Raw genomic sequence first — 27,833 nt, 5'->3', positions numbered from 1 at the left:
TCAAATGTCCAGGTGGGCATCCACCTTGAAGGCAGTGATCACTGCACAGTATGGTTTGATATTAGCACTAGTGTCTGGTCATGCAATACTCAGTCCTGGATTTCAATCAGGCAGACTTCAGCAAAATGGAGAAGTACCTGAAGGAGGAGCTGATAGGGTAGAGAACTGATTTCACTAAATAATATACTGACTGACTGTATGTTTTTCTGTTTCTGTATTGCTTTGTAGATTCTGAAGACACTGATGGAATAATCTTGCCCTCCATTATTGCTCCTTCCTCTGCTGTTTCTGAAAAGGTAGATTTTAGCAGCTCATCTGATTCTGAGTCTGAGATGGGGTCACAGGAATCAAGACAAGATCAAATGAAGGAGGGAAAACTGACATTGCCTCTGGCGGGAATCATGCAGAGAGATGCCACCAAACAGCTGCCTAACGTCACTGAGCTCTTCCCAGAATTCCGACCAGGAAAGGTAAGACGCAACCTGTCTGCTGTCCTTAGCCAGCAGATGTCAGTCAGTCAACAGGTTCTGAGATTCTCTGAGGACAAGCAGGACAACACTTTGCCACATATGGATGATTTCATCTGACAGAGCCCGACATGGTCATTACCCAGCCTTCTAGGACTTTCTGAAGCCTTTGGCAGTGCTGTACCGTACATGAGCAGGTGCCTTTCTACCTGACATGAGTGCGTGGTCCAGCAGCCTCTTTTTCCATAGAGCAGAGTAGTTGCGTTTTGACTGGCTCTCCTTAGTGCGTCTTTATACTATTTTTGGTGCATTACCTTGCGGGACCTTTTCATGGTTATTTCTTTATTTTTTTTGTGCCTTATTCTTGTTTAAGTTTTCTTTATTTTTTTTTTAACAACTCCATTGTCCCTCTTAGGCATGAGTATCTGGTCGAGTATCTTTTTAGTTGTCCCCCCCCCCCAAAAGAAAATAATAATAATTGCGCCATTGGGGTAAAAATAGCTGAAGCGACATCAATTTCCCTTAAAACTTCCAGTGGTTTAAAGAAGTGTTCTCAGCATGGTAAGGTCATTTCTGTGACTGACCCTCCCAATTGGTACTTGACCGTGCCCAGGACCTGACCACCAAGCCTCTAATGTAAACTCTGTTCTCAAATGCACAAGAGAACCCAGAAGAGTCTTGAGTCAAGAATTATACATAAGAGGTCAAGAATGTGTCTCTCTCTTGAAAATTTAATGGGATCAAATGTGGTATAAGGGGGGGGGGGGGGGGGGGAGGAACTAGTAAAAGACACATCAAGTTGGAAAACTGACAAGACTGGGAGTTCCAGAGAAATGAGCTTCACAAAAAATAGCCCAGTGTGTCTTTGTGAGAAGCAGTTCCAGCATCTGCAGCATAGAAACTTAAATACAGTGAAACATAGCATCTGTTCTGCCCCGGTTATACAGCCTGCCTCACAGACACAGACTACTCAGTAATTACTGTGGATTCTTTTGGATTTATATTAGGTAAATGAGACTTTTGTTAGAGGTTCTAAGATACACAATGATTCAAGATATATACACAATGATTAAGCTATATAACAGAAAAGAAACAAAGAAACTAGGAAGTACAATATATAGAAGATTCTCTAGCCAACTAGAAGAATCATATAAAGTGCTAGAGTGAGAAGGTAAATACACAAGCAAACTAAATGGTAAATGCAAAAGTATATGGTATAAAAAGTGTATGCAAAAACTCTAACTAGTGTGGGAGAAGGCAAACCCAATATAATATATATCAACCCAAATAAAGGAGTTTGACTCTTGTATGTACTGATAGTATGGAGGTGTCCCTTTAAATTGGTGAAAAACAAATAGATTCACCCTTGAGACTATTAAATCTTAACAAAACGAACCTCAAATCTCCCAGCAAGGAACTCTGCAAAAATATTGTCAATCCCTTGATTAAATGGGAGTAGAATACTATCATAGGTTCTGTTTAAGAGAGAATGGAGAAAAAACCCCCAACGTAAAAACTCATCAACTAGATGAGAAAACCGTATGGGATGAAAAAACTCTCTTTCTCTCTTAAACTTTGTATATAACTACTATATTTAAACGAACACCAATATACCCAAACTATCCCAAAAGAACTGACATCAGCCAGTAAAGGACTCCCTACCTACCTAAGTTCCATACAGGGGGAAAAACTAGAAGTTAAATAGTTATGCAGCTTCAAATATATATAATGATTTTCAGCAGTATTTTTCAGCAGTATTGAGGAAAACCCTCTTTCAAATGTCAAAGATATACTCATGCAAGAGAAAAAATACTTAGCTTAGATCGAGTGAAGCAACTTCAAGAAAACCCTCAATCGAAAGGACCCCCCACATAGGAACTCCGGAGCCCTGAGTAAACGCTGCGGCGAAAAAAAACCGCCACCCCTTCAACAAGAGCGCCTTGTTTCGCCACCCTCGTGGCTGCCTCAGGAAGGGCGCTAAATGTCCATCTGGAAAACTCAATTCACTCTGCGAACTGAACTATCAGTGAAGTAAATCCCAAAGATGGCACAGGAGCCATCTTTTTTCTCCATTCTCTCTTAAACAGAACCTATGATAGTATTCTACTCCCATTTATACAAGGGATTGACAATATTTTTGCAGAGTTCCTTGCTGGGAGATTTGAGGTTCGTTTTGTTAAGATTTAATAGTCTCAAGGGTGAATCTATTTGTTTTTCACCAATTTAAAGGGACACCTCCATACTATCAGTACATACAAGAGTCAAACTCCTTTATTTGGGTTGATAAAAAGTGTATGCAAAATTTTAGTTGATAATTTACTTAACTATGTACATGTGCAAAAAAAGATGGACTTAAGAATTTTTATTCAGATGTCTAGTCAATCTTCATGGTATATATATATCAGTAAAAAAGAAGAAAAGATAAATATATTAAAATTTGTATTTCAACATGTACTGCACATATAAAAAATGAACAGAAATAAAAGAAATATATACATATGAGTAAATGATTATAAAATTACACACACGGAAAAACGTAAAAAAATACATACATGTGTTTGTAAAAAAATATTGTTTTTATGAGTTGCTAATAAACTTTAGACCATGATTCGAATGATCTGTATCATATTGTTACAGTGTATACATGAAGACTTATTTTTCAAAACAACTTTTGGAATTTAATGTAATAAACACAATAGAAATCATCCCTATAATTAATTTCAACTCATAATTTCAACGCAAAAATTTCTTTTCTATCAAATTTCCAATGTGACAGAGTATGGTTCTTATCTGTAATTGATTTCAAAACATAATTTCAACACCTGTTGCACATATAGAAAAATTAACTAAAAAGATATTAATTGAAAACGTGTTTTTAAAAAAAAAAATCTTAAATTCAAGTGACCATTTTATGAAACAATGGTTTCAAGTTCATTTAAATTTCTATCAGATGGCAAACAGGATAAGGTCAGGCCCTCCCACCGCTCCAATTCCTGGAAAATATCTCGCACTTTATTGGGGAAATTATTACAAAAAATGTCTTCCATCCGACGTGATATATTGACCCCTAGATATCTAATGTATTTGCTTGCCCATCTATATGGGAACTGCTCTTTCAGCAACTCTAATTGAGTACTAGGTAGATTCACATCAAGTGCCTCTGACTTATCAAAATTAATTTTGAATCCCGATACCACCCCGTACTTTTGTATTTCTTCCTCAATGATCGGAAAGGCTGTCAAGGGATCTTTTAAGGTAAGCAAGATGTCGTCTACAAACAGGAGGATTTTGGTTTCTATCCCCCCTCCTCTCAGGCCCGGAATTCCCGGGTTTGCTCTGATTGTAGCTGCCAGAGGCTCCATCACCAGAGCAAACAGCAATGGGGACAGCGCGTATCCCTGCCTAGTGCCTCTATGGAGGGAGAAGGGGCGAGTCAAGGTCCCATTAATCTGTACAGCCGCTGCCGGAGTCTTATATATTAAATGCAGCCATTCTGCAAACCTCCCCCCTATGCCAACCTTCTCCAAGACTGCAAAGAGAAATGGCCAGCTGACCCGATCAAAGGCCTTCTCTGCGTCTTAACAATAGTATACATAAGGGGGTTTTGGTTATTTGCGCCCCCCTGAATTACTTGTAAGGTTCGCCTTATCAAAAGTCTGGCGGTTCTGCACAAAACCAGCCTGGTCTTCACGGATGAGCATTGGGAGATATTCCTGCAGCCTAGTGGCCATGATCTTAGAGAATATTTTGTAGTCCACTCCCAAAAGAGAGAGAGGCCTGTAGGAACTGCACAATTGGGGGTCTTTGCCCGGCTTAGGCAAAACAGTGATCGTCGCCAAATTCCATGTCGGTGGCAAGCCAGTAGTCTCATCTAGTGAATTGAAAACCTTAAGCAATAGGGGGGCTAGTAATTTTCCAATTATTTTGTAGAATTTGTTTGTAAACCCATCGGGTCCCGGGGCTTTATTGGAGGATAGTCCCTGAATCGCCTGCTCCACCTCCTCTAACGTAATGGATCCTCAGGAGCTTAGCCGAGATTGGGTGGCAGAGCCGATGGTGGGAGGCGGGGATAGTGCTGGGTAGACTTATATGGTCTGTGCCAGGGCTGGTGGTTGGGAGGCAGGGATAATGCTGGGCAGACTTATACGGTCTGTACCAGAGCTGGTGGTTGGGAGGTGGGGATAGTGCTGGGCAGACTTATACGGTCTGTACCAGAGCTGGTGGTGGGAGGCGTGGTTGGGAGGCGGGGATAGTGCTGGGCAGACTTATACGGTCTGTGCCCTGAAGAGGACAGGTACAAATCAAGGTAGAGTATACACAAAAAGTAATACATATGAGTTTATCTTGTTGGGCAGACTGGATGGACCGTGCAGGTCTTTTCTGCCATCATCTACTATGTATTCCTGCAGTTTTTCACAGTCTGCATTTTTTAAAATAACTTTGAATAATTTTGTGTCATCTGCAAATTTAATCACCTCATTTGTTCTGATTTCCAGATCATTTATAAATACATTAAATAACACTGATCCCAGTACAGATCCCTGTGGCACACCACTATTTACCCTCCATTGAGAAAAATGGCCATTTAACCCTACCCTCTGTTTTCTGTCCAATAACCAATTCCTAATTCACAGAAGGGACGTTGCTTCCTATCCCATGACATTTTAATTTTCTCAGGAGTCTGTCATGAGGAACTTTGTCAAAAGCTTTCTTAAAATCTAGATAGACTGCATTAATTGGCTAATCTTTATCCACATGTTTATTTACGCCTTCAAAGAACTTAAGCAAACTGGTGAGGCAAGACTTCCCTTTTCTGAACCCATTCTGACTCTATCCCATTAAACCATGTTTGTCTGTGTTCCGCAATTTTGTTCTTTATAATAGTTTCTGCTATTTTGTCCAGCACTGATGTCAGGCTTATTGGTCTGTAACTTCCTGGATAGCATGGGCACATTGCCACGCACTGCCCAATTAGTATGGGGTTAGCATGGGATCCCTTAGGGGCCCTTTTTCTAAGACATGGGAAGGCTAATGAGCAGGTAGCATGGGTACTACCGCCGGGCTACCATGAGCGCCCGGTGATAATTCTGAGTTTGGCGCACGCTGAATCCTGCAGTAGAAAATAATTTTCTATCTTGTGGGGCATTCCTGGTGGTAACCAGCAGTTGGCATGCACGGCATGGTTACCAGACAGGTAGTGCGTGAGCAACAAAAATGATAAAGGGGATGGGATGACTTCCCTATGAAGAAAGGCTAAAGCGGCTAGGGCTCTTCAGCTTGGAGAAAAGGTGGCTGAGGGGAGATATGATAAAATAATGAGTGGAATTGAACGGGTAGATGTGAAACGTCTGTTTAAGCTTTCCAAAAATACTAGGACTAGGGGGCATGTGATGAAGATACAAAGTAGTAAATTTAAAACGAATCGGAGAAAAAATTTTCTTCACTCAGCTTGTAATTGAACTCTGGAGTTTGTTGCCAGAGAATGTGGTAAAGGCGGTTAGCTTAGTGGAGTTTTAAAAAGTTTGGACAGCTTCCTAAAGGAAAAGTCCATAGAACATTATTAAATGGACTTGGGGAAAATCCACTGTTTCTGGGATAAGCAGTATAAATGTTTTGTACTTTTTTGGGATCTTGCCAGGTATTTGTGACCTGGATTGGCCACTGTGGGAAACAGGATGCTGGGCTTGATGGACCTTTGGTCTTTCCAAGTATGGCAATACTTATGTACGTATGTACCCCTGAACCCTCCATTCTTCAGGTGCTACGGATGATTTTAACTACAGGTTACAGATCACTAACAGCAGATTGGCAATTTCATGTTTTAGTATTTTCAGTACCCTGGGTTTATACTATCCAGTCCAGGTGATTTATCATTCTTTAACTTGTTGATTTGGCTCAGTACATCTTCTAGGTTCATCAAGATTTCTTCAAGTTCCTCCCCATCGTCACCTGTGAAAACCATTTCTGGTACAGGTAGATCTCTTACATCTTCATCCGTAAAGACTGAAGCAAGGAATTCATTCAGTCTCTGCACTATGGCCTTGTCCTCTCTGAGTGCCCCATTTTGGGGTGGTCTTCACTAAATAACATTTGTTACTGAGAGACAATCTAAAAGTACTTGATTAAACAAGTGAACTTCTCAATTCACTTGCAATTCAATACAATATAGATACTTATATTCCGCATTTTACTAAGAGGTTTAGGTCAGATTCCAAAGAAGTTCCAACAAGAGAACAATTTTCTCAACTCAATTAAAAATTTGTTGGGTGATATTCTTTCTATTTTTTATATAAACGTTTTGCCGAATATGGGCCCCTTGAATAAGGTATCCTTCTTGAAGCACAGCTGCATTGGTACTTTTGAAAATATTTTTGGTTATTTAGCTTCATATACTTTCACTTAAAACCATTGATTATTAAATATTTATGTAAAACATTATAAAACCACTCAACCGCTACTGTTCTCAGCAATGTACAATATAACACAAACTATAATAAATCTACTAGGATAGTCGAAGAAATTATTGCTTCTGTGCTTAGCACCTTGACGCTTACATTTCCTATGTTCTTTTGGCTGGCTGATAAGTATATGGGAAGTAAGCGGAATCTGGCGTGAAATTGTTGTACAAGATAAGAATGCAAATAAAAGGAGAAAATTGTACCTTGAGCAATTGAAAACTGAACCCCCCCCCCACACACACACACACAAAAAACCTGAAACTGAGACCTCTTTTAGCACTTTAATTTTTGAAGACAGTCTTATTTGTGACTGTTATGTTTACAACCAAACACAGATTTATTTTTACAACATATTTTTAAGAGACTCCTATGGCAGGCACATTTGTACCAAAACACGGTGCCGTGTTGAGTCATCATTAAGAGTCATCAATCAATAAAAGTTTTAATTTCATATTGAGTGTTTCTCGGTCTGTGTTGAAGTGCCTGGATCCGTCTCCCACTCTTGTTTCCTGCTGCGTGCTTCCCAGTGGGATTCTGGTGTTCTTTCCAGTCCTGTGGTTTGTCTGTCTTCGTAGTCCCGTGTCAGATGGTTGCATGTGTAGGAGTGTAGTACGAAAGATAATCAAAAGGCAGGTGGGAAAGCAGTAAAGTGAAAATTGTATTATATAGGTTAGGGTGACCAATGAATACTGTAAGTAAATAAATGTAACATTTCATCATTGAATCTGTTCTATATTTTTCTGCTCCTGTACAAATGTTTTGTTCCCTCTGTCCTTCAGGTGCTGCGTTTCCTTCGTCTCTTTGGGCCAGGGAAGAATGTGTTGTCTGTCTGGCGTAGTGCACGCAAGAAGAGAAAGAAGAAGCATCGAGAACTTAGCCAGGAAGTGCAGTCACAGGAAGGAGATGGAATAGAGGCTGCGGTGGGAAAAAAGTCCCCGTGGGAGTATGAATTTGCCCCTCCCCCTCCCCCAGAAACAATGCTTGTCAGATGATGAGGTGAGTAGCAAAGGCGCTATGAGTTTCAGAAGCAGAGTAGAGGGATTAAGCAGTTTAAGATGATTCTTTCTGGATCCAGCTTTTCTAGTGATGACAGCACCTGAAAGAAACATCACCATTCCATCATCATTGCTTTGTGTTTGCAATAATATAACTTTTGAGGACACCTTTCAAAGGAATTCTCTACAGGTAAACAAGTGTATATCCTGAGGAAGACCTCTTTAAAACTGTCTTTTCCCAGCAGGGAAGAGTCTTGACAAATTTGCTCTGCCCTCTTCCAGTGCTTCATTGGTTCAGCAACTCACCACTCTTTCTGCTTCGCTTACTAGAATTGTGGACTTTTTTGTGCAGTCAGAGCTTTCTTCTCTCCCAGTACCCCTGGTACTATGTTGGTGGAGGAAGCTTAGCCAGTTGAGATGGGAGCTGACTCCTCGACGCCGTTCTCGAGGACATGGTTTCTCTAAGTCGAGGTAGGCTCAGTCTCTGCCTTCCCATGAGGAGATTCTGACTGACACCGATGAGGAGAGCACATGGGAATCGGAGGAGGATCCACAGTACTTGTCAGAGGTTGAGTCTATGGCATCTCGTCTGAACCCTCCTTTCCACTTGAAAGGAGACAATCCCCCCCCCCCCCCCAAAAGAGCCTTTCTTTTCCCTGTTTTGTGAAGGAAATGGCTGCGGCCATTCCATTTCCTTTACAGGTGGAGGACGAGCCAAGGGCCAAGATGCTCGAGGTCCTGGAGTATGAGTCGCCTCCTGGAGAGGTGTGATTGTCCCTCTGCACTAGGTACTCCAGGAAGTTTGGAATTGGGAGTCCCCTCTGTCAGTCCCGATACTGCCCAAGAAGATCAGCACTATGTACTGGATCCACAGTAAACCTGGATTTGATAAGCCTCAGTTGCCTCATCAGTCCATGGTGGTGGAATTTGCCCTCAAAAGAGCAAGAGTTCTAGAGACTGTTTCGGTGCCCCCAGGCAGAGAAGCTAAGACCTTGGACTCTTTTGGGAGGAGGATGTTCCAGGCCTCTATGCTCGTGTCACACATTGTGATACTAGCTTTCTTGAGTGTCTACTTTCGGGACTCGGAGCGCAAGATGATGGACTTGGGGGACTCTCTCCCACCGGAGCAGGTGCGTACAATTGCGACTTAAGATACCTGTCAGTACCATCAACTATGCTGAACTCCTTGACTGTCTAGGACAAACGTACAAACATGCGTGGGATAAACATAAAGGAATCCTGTGCAGAAGGAATGGATCCTCAGGAGCTTAGTCGAGATCGGGTGGCAGAGCCGGTGTTGGGAGGCGGGGCTGGTGGTTGGGAGGTGGGGATAGTGCTGGGCAGACTTATACGGTCTGTGCCAGAGCCGGTGGTGGGAGGCGGGACTGGTGCTGGGAGGCGGGGATAGTGCTGGTCAGACTTATACGATCTGTGCCAGAACCGGTGGTGGGAGGCGGGGCTGGTGGCTGGGAGGCGGGGATAGTGCTGGGCAGACTTATACGGTCTGTGCCAGAGCCGGTGTTGGGAGGCAGGGATAGTGCTGGGCAGACTTATACGCTGTGCCAGAGTCGGTGGTGGGAGGCGAGGCTGGTGGTTGGAGGCGGGGATAGTGCTGGGCAGACTTATACGGTATGTGCCCTGAAGAGGACAGGTACAAATCAAAGTAGGGTATACACAAAAGTAGGCAACATATGAGTTTATCTTGTTGGGCAGACTGGATGGACCATGCAGGTCTTTTTCTGCCGTCATCTACTATGTTACTATGTTAGACCCAGACCCTGGCGTATACCCAGCAGACAGAACCTGGACCAGCTTCGAGAACATTATCAGTAGGATATCACTCCCAAACGCTCAAAAGATTTGCCAAATCTCATTGACAAACTAGACATATGTCCAAACAACCTTATGACAACCTGCTCCTCAACAATTTATAACAGACATAACGACAACACTTGAACTATATGTTACAAAAACGGACTCTTCCCGAAGGAGAAAGGAGAAACATTCTACTCACCCCCATACCCCAAGCACAGCAAAGAAAGAGTGCACAGTGAACTAACCAACTACAGACTAGTAGCATCCATCCCTAATAACTAACTAACGGAGGAATGGTGACCAAACAACTCACAAAACTATTTACAGAAATTCTCAATACTTCCATGACTCCCAGTCAGGATTGTGGTCTAACCCACAGTACTGAAACAGTATAGTTACATTCATGACTAAATTCAGACAAATGATTACAACTGAAAAAACATACTACTCCTACAATTTGACATGTCAAGCGCTTTCAACATGGGTTGATCATGGAATACTACTACACATCCTTGAGTACTTCGGAATCAGAGGAAATGTTCTCAATTGGTTCAAGGGATTCCTAACCACACGTTCATAACAAGTGACATCTAACTCGACTACTTCAGCCATATGGATACCTGAATGCGGAGTCCCACAGGGATCCCCCCCTCTCGCCGACACTATTCAACTTAATGATGATACCCTTGGCCAAACTATTATCTAACCAAAACCTCAACCCATACATATACGCAGACAGCGTAATGATCTACATCCCATTTACACAAGATTTAAAGGAAATTTCCCAATGACATCAACCAAAGTCTCCATATCATGCCTTCATGGGCGGATGCATTTCAGCTGAAACTTAATGCAGAAAAACCTCTCAATATAACACAAACAAATTCACCACCATTAACACACCAAATCTGAACCTTCCAATTTCGGATACCCAAAAAATTCTTGGAGTCATCATCGATCGGCACCTAACACTTGAGAGCCACGCGAAAAACACAATCAAAAGATGTTCCACTCAGTGTGGAAACTAAAAGAGTAAGACCTTCTTCCCAAGACTGTCTTCCGTAACCTGGTACAATCAATAGTGCTCAGTCATCTAGACCACTGCAACGCACTGTACGCTGGCTGTAAAGAGCAAATAATCAAGAAACTTCAGACAGCCCAGAACACTGCAGCTAGACTCATATTCGGTAAAACAAAATATGAAAGTGCTAAACCTCTACGAGAAAAGCTACACTGGCTCCCACTTAAAGAGCGCATAACGTTCAAAATATGCTCCCTAGTTCACAAAATCATTCACGGAGACGCACCAGCCTACATGTCAGACCTGATAGACCTAACACCCAGAAATGCTAAAGATCATCCCGCACATCCTTAATCTGCACGTCCCCACCTGCAAAGGTCTAAAATACAAACTAATGCATGCGTCAACTTTACCTACTTGAGTACACAGTTATGGAACGCATTGCTGCGCAACTTAAAAAACGATTTATGAACTAACCAACTTCCGCCAAACTGCTGAAGGACCCATCTCTTTAATAAGGCATACCACACAGATCAAACAAATGTGAACATACACCACTCCTCCACATATATTCAGAATTATTTTATAATATCTGCTTGTTATATCTGCTTGTTATACTACTATCGTGCTTTTTCATTATCTGTTACCCAAGATTCTTCTGTTACACTAAATGTCTATTTTCTAATATATTCCACCATTCATGATGTATTGTAAGCCACATTGAGCCTGCAAATAGGTGGGAAAATGTGTGATACAAATGCAATAAATAAATAAATAGAAATGATAAGTAGTAGTATAGTATCCAGGATCTCTGCTTACAATATAGCAATGCACAGACTCATGCCTGCATGTTTCTGACTTGGAGCCGGAGGTTCAGCAGAGGTTGGTGGATGCCCCATGCCGGGTTGATAAACATACTGATACCATCTCTTCTTTCTTCTGCCAAACGCCTTTTGCATCTGCCTCCTCATCTAGGAGGTCATTTGGCAAGTCGAGAAGGAATATCCTACTGCTCTCAGAGGCGCGTAGTATGCTACCTCCTCTCACCAGACTGCTCAGGCTTAGCCCGAGCGCACCCATTTTCGTCAACACGTGCACCTAGTTCCCCCACTGCGCCCTAGTCAAAGCAGGGGATGAGTTTTGACTGGCTCCAGCAGTGTATAGCCACTATCAAAGTGTCCATTGCAGACAACTTGCCGACCGGGGGAAAGGCTGAAGTTTTTTTCATGAGAGTGTGGCCCCTTGTAACCTTGATCGGTGGGTTCTTCAAATAGTCTGTCTTGGATACACCCTAAATTGGCATCAGAAACCACCAAATTGCCCACCAGGAGCTCATTACTTCAGCTCTCAGCATGAGCAGGTATTTGCAGAGAAACTCTCAGCCCTTTTGAAGGCCCATGCGGTCGAGCCCCTTCCACCAGGGGAAGAAGGGCAGGGATTCTATTCCAGGTACTTCCTTGTGCAGAAGAAGACAGGGGGGATGCTTCCCACCCTAGACCTAAGGGCTCTGAACAAATTCCTGATCAAAGAAAAGTTCAGGTTGCTTTCCCTGGGTACCCTTCTTCCCATGATTTCAGGAAAACGATTGGCTATGCTCTCTCGACTTAAAGGATCCATATACACACATCCGATACTTCCATCCCACCAGAAGTATCTTCAGTTTCTGCTGGGAATACATCATTCAGTACCGCGTGTTGCTCTTTGGCCTCTTGTCAACTTCCAGGGTATTTACTAAATGTCTAGTGTAGTAGCAGTGTTGCTATGCAGACTGGGAGTTCATGTGTGCCCTTATCTCGACGATTGGCTGGTGAAGAGCACATCAGAGGAAGGTGCTTGGGAGTCCATGCAGAGGATGTTTGGGTGCTCGAGCTACTATGGTTCGTTTAAACTACCCCAAATCCCATCTTCACCCTGCCCAACAGTTGGGATTCATTGGAGCCCTGTTTAATATACACAGAAGGTTCAAGTCTTTCTCCCAGGGCCAAAAGCAGACGCTCTAGACACCTAGCTTCTCAGGTTCAATCCTCTCAGCATGTCACAGCTCGACAGAATGTTGAGGTTGTTGGGCTACATAGCATCCACAGTTTATGTGACACCCATGACACGCCTTCACATGAGATCAATCCAACAGCCTCTCAGTGGTGCCAAACCACAGGAGGTCTGGAAGATGTCATCCAAGTGTACCCGGGGCTTGCTTACTCTCTGTTCTGGTGGACCATTCATCCAATTTGACTCTGGACATTCCATTCCAAATTCCTCAGCCGTAAGAAGTGCTGACAATGACTGTATTTCTCCTGGGTTGGGGAGCTCATGTGGATGGACTTCATTCTCAAGGTGCTTGGTCCGCCCAGGAAATGGATCTCCAGATCAATCTCCTGGAGCTTCGGGCGATCTGGAACGCTCTAAAGGCTTTCAGAGATCGACTGTCTTACTAAATTGTACTCATTCAAATGGACAATCAGGTTGCCATGTATTACACCAACAAGCAGGGGGGCACCGGATCACACCCTCTGTGTTAGGAGGCCGTCCGGATGTGGCATACGGATCTCCGGGATGGCATGCACCTTCAAGCCACTTATCTGCTGGGCAAAAACAACATCCTGGCCAACAGACTGAGCAGGGTTATGCAACCTCATGAGTGGTCTCTCAACATGGGCGTTACCCGAGAGATGATCTGAGTGTGGGGCACCCCCTCAGTGGATCTTTTTGCCACTCACATAAATCACAAAGTCCCTTTGTTCCAGGCTTCAGGCCCACAACAGGCAAGTGTCGGATGCCTTTCTCCTTTATTGGGGGAGAGGCCTTCTGTATGCGTATCCTTCCATTCCTCTTGTAAAAAAGTCTTTGCTGAAACTCAAGCAAGACCGTGGGACCATGATTGAACGCACCTTACTGGCCTCGGCAGATCTGGTTCCCTTTTCAGAAGAATCCTCCGAAGAACCATGGAGGTTGGCATGTTTTCCGACCCTCATCACGCAGAGTGAGTGATCTCTTCTGTATCCCAACCTTCAGTCTTTGTCCCTCAAAGCCTGGATGTTGAGAGCCCTAGAATTTGCTTCCTTGGTTCTTTCAGACGGTGTATTCCAGGTTTTTTGGGCTTCCAGGAAAGATTCCACTAAGAGGTGTTACTCTTTTAAATGGAGGAGGTTTGCCATAGGACCCTAGATCCTATTTCCTGTCCTACACAGACCCTGCTTGAATATACCTATCCGAGTTTGTAAATTTGTTGAAATTAAATTCAAGTAAAACTAAAATTGTGTGGTTTTGTGATTCTGGCTCAGTTGCTGTTAAAGAATGACTTTGCTGCAGAATTTAATTTTCCTGGTTGAAACCAAAGCTAAAGTACTTGGAGTGATCTTGGGCTCCACCTTGTCTTTTGATTTACAGATTAGTCACTTGTGGAGGAAAACATTCTTTAAACTGTGGCAATTGGGATGAGTAAGATCCTATTTAATGAGCCTGCTTATACTTGTTAGTACAAATGTTAATTTTACTGCATTTGGATTACTGTAACATACTTTATTTGAGCATCTCCACTAAATTAGTGAGAAAAATGCAGTTAATCCAAATAATGCATGTGGGAAAGAGGAACCTGAATTATAGCTACGTCATGCAAGGTTCCACTTTAGGAGTCATAGACCAAGAAAGGGATCTAGGTGTCGTCGTTGATGATACGTTGAAACCTTCTGCTCAGTGTGCTGCTGTGGCTAAGAAAGCAAATAGAATGTTAGGTATTATTAGGACAGGAATGGAAAACAAAAATGAGGATGTTATAATGCTTTTATATCGCTCCATGGTGCGACCGACCTCAAATATTGTGTTCAATTCTGGTCACCGCATCTCTGTGTATGGATGGAGGGAGGGAGGCTGTAAAAAGGTGGATGCTATATGTGGGGTGCAGGGAGGGGGGCTGCGAAAAAATATGGATACTGGGAAAATATGGGTGGTATCTGTGTACGGGGGGCTATAATATTGGTTATATTATGACTAATTTGCAGAATTTTGATTTTTATTTTTTTAATGCATAATTCTGGCAGGAGTAAGTGCTCTGATGCTGGCTGCATCTTCTTCCTGCAGCTCCTGAAACTCTCCTCTTGTTTTTTTCTGCTACTTCGGGGCACAACTCCCACCTCCTCACTGATGTCACTGTTGATATAGTTGACATCACTGGGGCTTTCTCCAGCTGACTGGCTGTCTGCTTTTGTTGCTCTAACCTTGTGGGAGAAATTTCACTCATGAGGCTTCTCGTATCTGAGCTGTTCTCTGCTCTCCCACTTGGTGATCAACTGTTTTGCTCCTCCTCAGCAAAAGTGAAAATGCCAACAAGAGCTGGTTTCACATTACATAAGAACATAAGAATAGCTATATTGGGTCAGACGGAATGGTCCATTTCACCCAGTATCCTACTTCCAGCAGTGGCCAATCCAGGTCGCAAGTACCTGGCGGAACATTTCTCACACACGTACAGATGATAATAAAATATGTAAGCAGACTGCTCCATTGAGAAGTTGTGCAAACATACTGCTCCTCTGATAAGTCGCCCCTCGCAGTGACCAACTCCAACCTGCTGGAAAAATTGCACGTTAAAGGTAGGCGTTCCTTCTGTGCATCGCTCGAAATGCTCAATTTAATGCTATGAGCATCTTTGTCTAATATATTTGCATAGGATTATCGTTAGCTGCTGCCCTGAACAGTAAAAACGATGCAGAATCCCTTTGTGCATTAGATGCTGAATAATGTGATCGCTAGACTGGCTAGAACCAGTCTAAATCAGATGTTGTTAGGCCGGTAATTTTTGAGCATCGGGCCCCGAGTCTCTCCAGACCATTTCTGAACCTGCCCAGATATTATCAGTGGGATTCTGTGAATCTTTGGTTTTGAAAGTTCAGAGTTGATGGTGGATCCTGATTTTATTTTCTGGACTGCTAGAAGGTTCTGAGTTAAAAAAATAAACATGTTCTGGTTGTTTCCTTCCCCTTGATTGTTAGGGATCTGTTATTTTCTTTATACCATCTTGCTTGGTCAATAGAAGGTACTAGCTGGCTCACGGTTGCCCAGGACCTTATAAGGTATTGGGGCTCATTTTCAAAGCACTTAGCCTTACAAAGTTCCATGGATTACAATGGAACTTTGTAAGTCTAAGTGCTTTGAAAATACGCCTCATTATCACTCAGTAGTTCTTAGTCACCCCATCTGCTGGTAGGAGGTCATAAACCCACTCGTTGGGAATGTCCGGAGGGACTCAAGGTAAGAAAATTAGCAGGTAAGATCTAATTTCTCCTTGCTATGCCTCTGTCTTTAAAGGTGGTATGCCAAATGTGTGCAAATATAATAATGATGAAATATGTGCACTGTGAGCAATGTGGAGCTTTTTCTCCACATGCAAAAGGAGTGGGCCTATAAACATCAAAGAGGGTATAAGATTTGACTTCTTAATAGCTATATATTTTCACTAATATGTCAAATATGTACTACAAGTCAGAGAATGGTATCATAGAGGCAGTTGTTTGGGCTGTCTTAACAAAAAAAAAAAAAGTGGTTTTTACCCTTGGTGAACAGCTTTAATTTGTTGGAACTCGTTTTGTTTAATGTTCTCAAGTTTTTGAGTCCTTATCTCTGAAATATCAGGGATACCTTAAATCAGTGGTTTTGGGACACCCAGCCAGCCAGGTTTCAGGATATCCCTAGTAAATATGCATGAGAGAGATTTTGTGTACACTGTCTCGTTGGCATGCAAATCTATTTGATGAATATTCATTGTGGAATATCCTGAAATCGATTGGCTGGAGAATCCCCAGGACATGTTTGGAAATTCAATTGGGTGTAGGTTATAGAACTTTAGAAGGGACTAACAGCTTGTCCCAGAGGCCTACTGCGGTAAAGCTATTCAGAATTCTCATCCTAATCTTTGCCAAAAGCTTAATAGCAACAGAGTGGTAAGAGCCACTTTGCATGAGTCTTACCTTCCTTGTGGATCCCAGTAAATTCCATTGTGTCAGCTAAAGCACCACTTTTTTAGCATTGAATTAAGACTGAAACTAGTGGTGCCACAAGGATATATGCAATATTGTTTATAAGACTTGTAAAATCATCCAATCCTTGTGATTTTCCCACTTTCATATTCTTAGTAGTGTCTCTAACCACCACAGTGATCTCAATTTCTAATGGATATATATTGTGCAAATTAAGTTCCTTTATGCTTTTTTTTTTTTTAGATTACTATGATGTCTCCTGTGGAGACTAAGTTCTCCTTGTCCACAGGAGAGACAGATAAAGTGACAGACACCAAACCTAAAGTGGCTGAGTGGCGTTATGGGCCTGCGCAGCTCTGGTATGATATGCTTGGTGTTCCTGAAGATGGCAGTGATTTTGAATATGGCTTCAAGTTAAAGGAAAAGGAAGGCGAGCAAGACAAAGAAAAATGTGAAACTGAAAGGTCAAGTGCAAATAACAAACATAATATTTTGTTTCACTTTGTCTTCTTTCTATCCTGCTTTGGAGATGTTTCTGTGAGAACAGATTTCTGAGTACAATATGAAGGAGAAAAGGTATAAGTTTCTGCCACCCTGTGTGTTTATTAACAACTAGTAAAAAAGGCCCGTTCTGACACAATGAAACGGGCGCTAGCAAGGTTTTCCTCGGAGTGTGTATGTTTGAGAGAGAGAGAGAGAGAGAGAGAGAGAGAGAGGTGTGTGTGAGAGATGGAGTGTGTGTGTCATAGAATGAGACAGAGACAGAGACAGCGTGTGTGTGTGTTTGTGAGAGAGAGAGAGAGAGAGTGTGAGAGACAAGAGTGTTTGTGTGTGTGAGACTGTGTGTGTGTGACAGAGAGAGAGAGTGTAATAGACAGGGAGTGTGTCACTGAGAGTGTATGTGAGAGACAGTGAGTGAGTGTGAGCCCCCCCCCCCCCTCTCGCAGGGCCCCCATCCCCACCCCCACCTCTCTGGTCTCAGGACCCCCTCCCCACCTCCCTCTCCCCTGCCCCGCCTCCAGCCATCCATGTCCAGTGACCCTCCTCTCCCCCTGCCCTCCCCTCCCCCTACCCATGTCCAGCGCCCTCCCCTCCCCCTCAGCTACCCATATCTAGCGACCTTCCCCCCCCCCCCCCCCCCCCCGGTGTATCAAACTCCCTCGCCACCCGCAGCTGCCAGTGGTAACGCTGTCTGGCCGTTGCTGCTTCCCCTGTTGAGCAGCAGTGGCCGCTACAAAAAGAAAAGAAGCTGTAAATGTTTTAAAACCCAGCCCAAATCATTCGCAAATGTCCAAGTCTTACAACGCAGTCTCTTCAGCCGCTCCTCCATCTGTCACGTCACTGCGCTCCTCCGGGGTCTTACTCCAGGGGCAGTGACGTGGAGGCGAGAGGAGGAGCGGCTGCAGAGACTGCGTTGTAAGACTCGGGCATTTGCGAATGATTTGGGCTGGGTTTAAAAACATTTATCGCTTCTTTTCTTTTTGTAGCGGCCGCTGCTGCTCAACAGGAGAAGCAGCAGCAACCGGACAGCGTTACTACTGGCATCTGCGGGGTGGCGATGGGTTTGATGCGCGCGAGGGGGGGGTTGTTGTTGATGTGCTTCGAATGGGGGGAGGGGGGTGTTTGATGTGCTTGGGGGGGAGGGGGTGTTTGATGTGCCGGGGGGGGGGGAATTGGGTGATGCGCCGAGGTGGGGGGGTTCTGTGGTGCTGCACTTGTAGTTTTTTGATGCGCCACTCCCTACAACTTGCTCCGAAGTGGCAGGGGAGCGGCACACTGACAGCTGATTCCCAGGCAGGGAATCCCCCTGCCTGGGAATCAGCTGTTAGTGACGTCATCCTGGCTACGGAGCCTAGCTCAGCAACTCCAGGAGCCACGTACACAGCAGTCCCACATTAGAACGTTGGTGGTGAGAATTATTATATAGGATGAGAAAAGAAAGAAGAGTTGTGATGGTGTTTGCTAGGAATTGATTAGGTTTTGATTTTCATGTTGTATCATCTTAGGCTTCAGAAGTGGCAGAGAATTTGGATGCCCTGCTGGCAGATGAACACTTCTTGATGGTCACACAACTTCAGTGGGAAGATGATGTTATCTGGAATGGGGAGGATGTGAAACACAAAGCAACTAAGACACAGAGGGCAAGTCTGGCAGGCTGGCTTCCCTCTAGCATGACTAGAAATGCGACTGCTTACAATGCCCAGCAAGGTGAGAACATAGCACCAGCTTCATGTTTGCTTATGTAGAGTGTATAGATGTCAATGACTCAGTGCTCCTAGATGCATAACACACACACACACAGATCTGTGCCTTATCCCCATGCATGGATTATGCACACCCCAGTATCTAGAGAATATGGAGGATTTGGCTATCTTTCTCCTCTCCAACATATAAAACCTAGATGATAATAGCTAAGGATTACGAAGCTCTTGTTAACCTACTCATTCCTCTTGCTGCTAATCTTAAACTTTACACACATGTCCTACTTACAAAGATCCTTTAGCTTTCTCTCATTCTTCCTAGAATTCTTTTTTTTTTTTTTTGTGCTTGTACCACTTCACTGGGAGATTCTTCCCTATATTGACCACCTTTCAAGTGAGGAAGTATTTCCTTGTGTTGCTGCTCTTGGCTTCAAGCTCAGTTAGAGCAAGGCCTGGGATCTGATAAGATGAGCCTGCCCTGATACCATACTAGGAACTTCCCATTTGGATCTTGCCAGGTTTTTGTGACCTAAATTGGCCATTGTTGGAAACAGGATACTGGACTTGATGGACTTTTGGTCTGTCCCAGTATGGCGATGCTTATGTACTTATTATTTTAGATCCCTTCCAACTCACTTAGCCCATTAATAGCAGCAATAAGTCTTAGCTGCCTTTGGTTTAGGACAGCACAATAATTTTGTTGAATACTTCTCATTTTGATTGCTTGGTTTTATGTATTATGATAATAGCAAAGTTGACTGATTTCCAAATCAATTAATTGAGGAATGTTTTTATTAAGGTAATTGTATAACTGGACATCCAGCTTGCATTGCAGGATATGCAGAAGTAACACCAGCTTTCAAAGGAAAATTAAGCACATACTTTACCTTTTTAAAGTTACCCCACGAAAGTATCTGCACACATTTACATCTGCTTTTGGGCATATATGGGTCAGGTTGGGGGTGGAGAGAGATTAGTGAGGGCAAGCGAGGGAAGTAAGCACAGCCTGCAATACATTTCACGCACTGCTCTCTAGCTTCTTGATAATTCTCCTCAATTTCACCCTCAGTGTCTCAAATCATGACACCTTGCTCTAGAAAGATGATCAGGAGAGTGAGTGCCTAAGGAATTGGTCCTGGGGCTGGTTCTGGTCTTTTCTTTGAGAGTCATGTTATGCTGTATTATAGACAGCATTCTTAAACCAGAGTTCATCCCAAGGCAGTTTACAAAGTAATGAAGTACACAAAGATACAATAGCTTGTATAATTTATCAGAAAACTTTGCCTTTTGCTGATGATACAAAAAGATCTTTGAGAAAGTGGACACCCTGGAGGGAGTAGCCAGAATGAGAAGTGATCTATAAAGCTCCAAGGATTGGTCAAATGCCTATCAGTTAAAATTCAGTTAAAAACAAAAGGATAGAGTTGTGAACTTGGTATGTATGCAGAAATCCGAGGGAGAAGTACGTCTTGGGAGATGAAGAGCTGATGTGCACTGATCAGTGGAGGGACTTTAGAGTGATAGTGTTTGATGAGCTGAAGATAGTAAAACTTTCTGACTAGGTGGTAGAGCCAGGAGGATGCTGGGATGAATAAGGGATCATAATTAACCAGCATAAAAAAAGAGTTATAGATAATGCCTCTATAGAGGTCCGTCATAGATCCTCACTTAGAATACTGTGTTTAATTTTGGAGGCCTTAGCTTAGAAGGGATAGAGAGAAACTAAAAGTGATTCATTAAAAATGAACCAAAGTGGTAAAGGGTCTGCACCAAAAGCCATGTGACATGAGACAGAAGAATCCAAATCTCTCTATATAAAATGCACCTCCAACATTCTAATGAAGCCTCAAGTTTCCCAACATTCCAAATGTGTCATGGTGTAGATCGCTTTTTCTCCATGAGTGTCTGCCCCACCCTCGCGTCACAACGTGACCCCTTGGGATCTCCTGCTTCTTTTCCAAAACACCTTGATGGAGGGGGGGGAGGGGGGGAGGCCCTGCCACACACACTCTCATTCTTTCTCACACACACACTCTCACACACACAGACAGCCTCAAACTATGTCACACACCACCCACACTCGCACATTCACTCCATCTCTCTCTCACACAGTCAACTCTCACACACACTCTCTCAAACATGCACACTCTGCTGAAAACCTTGCTAGCACCCGTTTCATTGGTCTCAGAAACGGGCCTTTTTTACTAGTATATATATATTAGAGGAAAAGGGAGATGGGAGGATACAAGTACATAAGTAATGCCACACTGGGAAAAGACCAAGGGTCCATCGAGCCCAGCATCCTGTTCACGACAGCGGCCAATCCAGGCCAAGGGCACCTGGCAAGCTTCCCAAACGTACAAACATTCTATACATGTTATTCCCAGAATTGTGGATTTTTCCCAAGTCTGTTTAGTAGCGGTTTATGGACTTGTCCTTTAGGAAACCGTCTAACCCCTTTTTAAACGCTGCCAAGCTACTACTACTACTATTTAGCATTTCTATAGCGCTACAAGGCGTATGCAGCACTGCACAAACATAGAAGAAAGACAGTCCCTGCTCAAAGAGCTTACAATCTAATAGACAAAAAAAATAAAGTAATCAAATCAATTAATGTGAACGGGAAGGAAGAGAGGAGGGTAGGTGGAGGCGAGTGGTTACAAGTGGTTACGAGTCAAAAGCAATGTTAAAGAGGTGGGCTTTCAGTCTAGATTTAAAGGTGGCCAAGGATGGGGCAAGACGTAGGGGCTCAGGAAGTTTATTCCAAGCGTAGGGTGCAGCGAGACAGAAGGCGCGAAGTCTGGAGTTGGCAAGTAGTGGAGAAGGGAACAGATAAGAAGGATTTATCCATGGAGCGGAGTGCACGGGAAGGGGTGTAGGGAAGGACGAGTGTGGAGAGATACTGGGGAGCAGCAGAGTGAGTACATTTATAGGTTAGTAGAAGAAATTTGAACAGGATGCGAAAACGGATAGGGAGCCAGTGAAGGGACTTGAGGAGAGGGTAGTATGAGTAAAGCGACCCTGGCGGAAGACGAGACGGGCAGCAGAGTTTTAAACCGACTGGAGAGGGGAGAGGTGACTAAGTGGGAGGCCAGCAAGAAGCAGATTGCAGTAGTCTAAGCGAGAGGTGACAAGGGTGTGGATGAGGGTTTTGGTAGAGTGCTCGGAAAGAAAGGGGCAGATTTTACGGATGTTGTAAAGAAAGAAACGACAGGTCTTGGCAATCTGCTGGATATGAGCAGAGAAGGAGAGAGAAGAGTCAAAGATGACCCCAAGGTTTCGAGCTGAGGAGACAGGGAGAATGAGAGAGCCATCAACAGAAATAGAAAACGGGGGGAGCGGGGAGGGGGGTTTGGGGGGGAAAATGAGAAGCTCGGTTTTGGTCATATTTAATTTCAGGTGGCGTTGAGACATCCAGACAGCAATGTCAGACAAGCACGCTGAAACTTTGGTTTGGATGCAAGGTGAGATATCAAGGGTAGAAAGGTAGATTTGGGAGTCATCAGCATAGAGATGGTAGGAAAAGCCATGGGATGAGATTAATGAGCCAAGGGAAGAAGTGTAGATAGAAAAGAGGAGGGGACCAAGAACAGAACCCTGAGGTACGCCGACAGGCAGAGGGATAGAAGTAGAAGAGGATCCACCAGAGTGAACACTAAAGGTGCGGAGGGAGAGGTAGGAAGAGAACCAGGAAAGGACAGAGCCCTGGAATCCAAGTGAGGACAGGGTATCGAGAAGTATGCTGTGATCGACAGTGTCAAAAGCAGCGGAAAGATCAAGAAGAATGAGGATGGAATATTGACCTCTGGATTTAGCCAGTAATAGGTCATTGGAGACTTTAGTAAGCGCAGTTTCGGTTGAGTGGAGAGGGCGAAAACCAGATTGTAGTGGGTCAAGAATAGCATGTGAGGAGAGAAAATCAAGGCAGCGGCAGTGAACAGCACGCTCAAGTAATTTGGAGAGAAAAGGAAGGAGGGAGATGGGTCAGTAATTAGAGGGACATGTAGGGTCGAGTGAAGGCTTCTTAAGGAGAGATGTGACTACAGCATGTTTAAAGGCAGCAGGGACAGTCGCAGTGGGAAAGTGAGAGGTTGAGAATGTGACAGATAAAAGGAATAAGAGCAGGAGAGATGGCATTAAGAAGGTGGGTGGGAATGGGATCAGAGGAACAGGTGGTACATTTGAGGAAGAAAGGAGAAGTGTAGTTTCCTCAATAGTAACTTCAGGAAAGGAGGAAAGGGAATGAGGGGAAGGAGAGAGAGGAGAACGGACTAGTGGAGGGAGAGGTGGTGAGGTAGAGAAAGCAAGGTTTATCTTTTGAACCTTGTTGTGAAAGAATTCAGCAAGGGTCTGAGGAGATAATGAAGGGGGAGTTGGGGGAGGGGGCACCTTGAGGAGAGAGTTCAATGTGGTGAAGAGAAGTCGAGGGTTAGAGCCAAGAGAGTTGGTCAGCTGGATATAATAATCCTGTTTGGCACGTAAAAGAGCAGATTGGAAGGAGGTCAGCATGAACTTAAAGTGTAAGAAATCAGCAAGAGATTTCCGCCAGAGGCGTTCGGCGGAGCGGGTACAGGAACGTAGGTAGCGGATATTAGAAGTCAGCCAAGGTTGGGGTTTTGTACGCCTTATAGGGCGGGTCATCAAAGGTGCAAGAGTGTCTAAGGCAGAGGATAGAGTATTGTTGTAAGAAGAAACAGCCTCGTTGACAGATGTGGATGGTGCCACAGTAGAGAGGAGGTTTGAAACATGGGAGGATAGAGATGAAGGGTCAATATCGTGAAGATTCCTAGATAAATTAGATAAGATAGGACGGGACTGGGAGGGAGGAGATTAAGTGTTAAAGTTCACCATGTTCTCCGGCAACGAATTCCAGAGTTTAATTATGCGTTGAGTGAAGAAAGATTTTCTCTGATTTGTTTTAAATTTACTACACTGTAGTTTCATCGCATGCCCTCTAGTCCTAGTATTTTTGGAAAGCATGAACAGACGCTTCACATCCACCCGTTCCACTCCACATTATTTTATATACCTCTATCATGTCTCCCCTCAGCCGTCTGTTCTCCAAGCTGAAAAGCCCTAGCTTCCTTAGTCTGTCTTCATAGGGAAGTCGTCCCATCCCCGCTATCATTTTAGTCGCCCTTCGCTGCACCTTTTCCAATTCCACTATATCTTTCTTGAGATGCGGCGACCAGAATTGAACACAATACTCAAGGTGCGGTCGCACCATAGAGCGATATAATGGCATTATAACATCCTCACACCTGTTTTCCATACCTTTCCTAATAATACCTAACATTCTATTCCATATCATCAAGCTGATCAATCCATAGACTGGTGGGTTGTGTCCATCTACCAGCAGGTGGAGATAGAGAGCAAACTTTTGCCTCCCTATATGTGGTCATGTGCTGCCGGAAACTCCTCAGTATGTTCTCTATCTCAGCAGGTGGTGGTCACACACAGCAGCAGCTCTGGCTAGGCCTCCAAGCCTAATCCTTAGGTTTTGTTGAGGCCTGGGGTTGAGGGCTCTTTTGAGCAAGTGCAAACCTGGTGGTGCCAGGTCCCTCCTTTTCTCCCCCCTCCCGCTGGCTCCGTTTAAAAAAAAAAAAAAAAAAAAATTTTTTAAACGTCTTTAAAGGCGTTTAATTCGACGTTTCTTTAAACGTTCATTGCAGCTACTCACTGGGACACCAGTTCGTTACAGCTCGGAGCGGCAAGCAGGTAATTTTACCTTTTTATAGCGGGCAGGGGGTTCCCCGATTCTTCTCCTCGTGGCTATGGCGTCGGAGGGCGAGGGCGCAAAGGGTCGCTCCCCGGATCGCTGGAGCGCTTCTAGAGGGGATGCGGGGGTTTTACAACCTGATTCGCCCTTGATGGGTGATAGTTTAGTGACCGATGAATGTCCCGGTCGTTCCTCCGGCGTGGCGGTTTTTTCCCGCCATAAACGCCCATCCCCCGCTCCTCGCCTCCGCCATCTTGGCCGGCCACGCGGCTCGGACGGCTTCTTCGGGGCCGCCCTTGAGGTTGGAGACATTAATGCCATGAACGCCCTTAATTTGGGCGACGGCACAAAAGCGGCTAAAGTTAAGCGCCGTTCTTCCCGCGCGGCTCCTTCACGGAGTTTCGCGCCGGACGCCATTTTGGATGCGCAGCATGTCTCTCCCCCGCTATTGCGAGCGCCGGTTGAGAGTGCGTCTAGGGCTGTTGCCCAGGCTGCGGAAGTGCACAGTCTGGGGGGTTTCTCCCCCGAGTTTGTTTTGCTGCTGCATCAGGCTTTCCTCATGCAAAACGCTGCCCCTGCTCCCTCTTCGGATAAAGAGGTTGAGGTTCCCAGAGGTAAACGCCCTCGGGTTGATTTCCAGGCCTTGGAGGACTTTTGTCTCCTCCGATGTAGATGAGGGCAGCGTGGCTGAGGTCTCCCAACGATCCTTTGCGGATTCCTTGGAGGAGATAGATCCCCGCTCGGATGGAGCGGATGACCCCTCTGCAGCGCGGCTTTTTAGCCCAGAGGATTTGCCCAACCTGTTGTTACAGGCCATGGACACTTTGAAGATTTCCTCTCCGGAGGACGTCTCTCCCTCAGCCCCTGTTGGCTCTGCCATTATGCTGGGGACGAAGCGCCCGCCTAGAACCTTCCACGTGCATGATGCCATGCACACCTTAATTGCGGCTCAATGGGATGTCCCGGAAACGAGCCTTAAAGTGGCTAGGGCTATGTCCCGCCTCTATCCTTTGGCTGTGAGTGAACGTGAGGCCTATCTGTGGCCTACCGTGGATTCTTTAATCACTGCGGTGACTAAGAAAACGGCGTTGCCGGTGGAAGGTGGCACGGCCCTAAAGGACGCCCAAGACAGAAGATTGGAGGCGACCTTAAGGTCGTCCTTTGAGGCAGCTGCTTTAAGTTTGCAGGCCTCAGTTTGCGGCTCCTATGTGGCCAGGGCGTGCCGGACTATGGTGCAGCGGGCTTCCCCCTCGGATCATTCCTTGAGGGCTGATTGGCCGGCCCTGGAATCGGGCTTAGCCTATTTGGCAGACTTGCTGTATGATGTCTGGAGAGCCTCAGCTAAAGGCATGGCTCAGACAGTCTCTGCGCGGCGGTGGCTTTGGCTGAAACATTGGTCTGCTGACCATGCCTCTAAATCCCGCCTGGCTAGATTGCCTTTTAAAGGCAAGCTGCTCTTTGGGGTCGAGCTGGACAAAATCGTGACCGATCTCGGCACGTCTAAGGGCAAGAAATTACCAGAGGTCAGGGCTCGGGTTAGTACTCGTCCCGATACCTCCAGAGGACGGTTGCAGGAAGCCCATCGGTACCGCCCGGGCAAGTCGGGTTCCTCTGCCCCCTCTTCCTTCAAGAGGAATTTCTCCCCCAAGCAGCATTCCTTTCGCAGAGACCGCCGTCCCGGAGGTGCTCCCTCCGGTCCTCCCCCAGGGTCTCGTACCCAATGACGGGGCCTTGGTCCACGCCCCAGTGCAGATTGGCGGACGGCTGTCCTCGTTTCTGGGCGAGTGGACCACTATAACTTCAGACGCGTGGGTGCTGGAAGTCATCAGAGACGGCTACAAGCTAGAGTTCTGCCAACCCTTAAGAGACGGGTTTGTACTCTCTCCCTGCAAGTCTCCGGTCAAGCTGTGGTAGTGCAGCAGACCTTGGACAACCTGATCCGCCTGGGTGCGGTCGTTCCGGTGCCAAAAAATCAGATTGGCAAGGGACGTTACTCCATTTACTTTGTGGTTCCAAAGAAAGGAGGTTCTGTCCGGCCTATCCTCGGCCTCAAAGGGGTCAATCGGGCCTGGAAAGTGAGGCACTTTCGCATGGAGACTCTCCGCTCTGTTATAGCGGCAGTGAAGGCAGGAGAGTTCTTGGCTTCCTTGGACATCAAGGAAGCGTACCTGCATATTCCCATCTGGCCTCCTCTCCAACGCTTTCTGCGTTTTACAGTCCTGAGACGACACTTCCAGTTCAGAGCCCTCCCTTTCGGGTGGCTACTGCTCCGCGGACCTTTTCCAAAGTAATGGGGGTCATAGCGGCCTTCCTGCTAAAGGAAGGAGTACAAGTCCATCCTTATCTGGACGACTGGTTGATCCGAGCCCCCTCTTCTGCAGAGTGCGGCAAAGCTATGGACCGGGTAGTTGCTCTTTTGAGCTCCCTGGGATGGATCATCAACTGGAAGAAGAGCCAGCTGCGCCCGACTCAGTCCCTGGTGTATCTGGGAGTTCGATTCGACACCCAAGTGGGCAGAGTGTTCCTGCCAGACAATCGGATTGTCAAGCTTCAGGCTCAGGTGGACTAGTTCCTAGTAGCCTCTCCTATTCGGGCTTGGGACTACATGCAGCTGTTGGGCTCTATGACGGCCACGATGGAAGTAGTGCCCTGGGCCAGGGCTCATATGAGACCACTACAGCTATCTCTGCTGCTGCGCTGGACTCCGATGTCGGAGGATTATGCTGTGCGCCTTCCCGTGGACCCAGCAGTGCGCAAGGCGCTGAGCTGGTGGACGCAGACAGTCAAGTTGTCTGCAGGATTGCCTCTGGTGACCCCGGAGTGGATTGTCGTCACGACAGACGCCTCTTTGATGGGCTGGGGAGCCCACTGCTTGGGAAGGACAGCGCAGGGGCTCTAGTCTCCTGCAGAGGCAAGTGGTCTATCAACCTCCTGGAACTCAGAGCCATTCGGTTGGTGTTATTGGAGTTCATCCCGGTACTGGTGTTGAAGCCTGTACGGGTCCTGTCGGACAATGCCACGGCTGTGGCCTATATCAACCGCCAGGGAGGTACCAAGAGCGCCCCTCTAGCCAGGAGGCTATGAGTCTTTGCCAGTGGGCGGAAGCGAACCTGGAGCAGCTTTCAGCGGCCCACATTGCCGGAGTCATGAATGTCAAGGCGGACTTTCCCAGTCGCCATACCTTG

General features: G+C 45.3%; 1 protein-coding gene across 1 annotated transcript in view; it reads left to right on the top strand.

Annotated features, from left to right (window-relative positions):
* Positions 1 to 27,833, top strand: part of TAF1 (TATA-box binding protein associated factor 1) — a 493,091-nt gene that overhangs the window by 54,001 nt on the left and 411,257 nt on the right. Inside the window, 5 exon segments of the mRNA XM_030210565.1 lie at positions 229 to 470; positions 7,705 to 7,899; positions 7,901 to 7,921; positions 16,972 to 17,191; positions 18,733 to 18,936. Of these exon segments, the coding sequence (XP_030066425.1) occupies positions 229 to 470; positions 7,705 to 7,899; positions 7,901 to 7,921; positions 16,972 to 17,191; positions 18,733 to 18,936 (882 nt within the window).

This window comes from Microcaecilia unicolor, chromosome 7 (genome assembly GCF_901765095.1).
Source record: "Microcaecilia unicolor chromosome 7, aMicUni1.1, whole genome shotgun sequence".
Lineage (NCBI taxonomy): Eukaryota > Metazoa > Chordata > Amphibia > Gymnophiona > Siphonopidae > Microcaecilia > Microcaecilia unicolor.
This window is presented reverse-complemented; position numbering and strand designations above follow the sequence as displayed.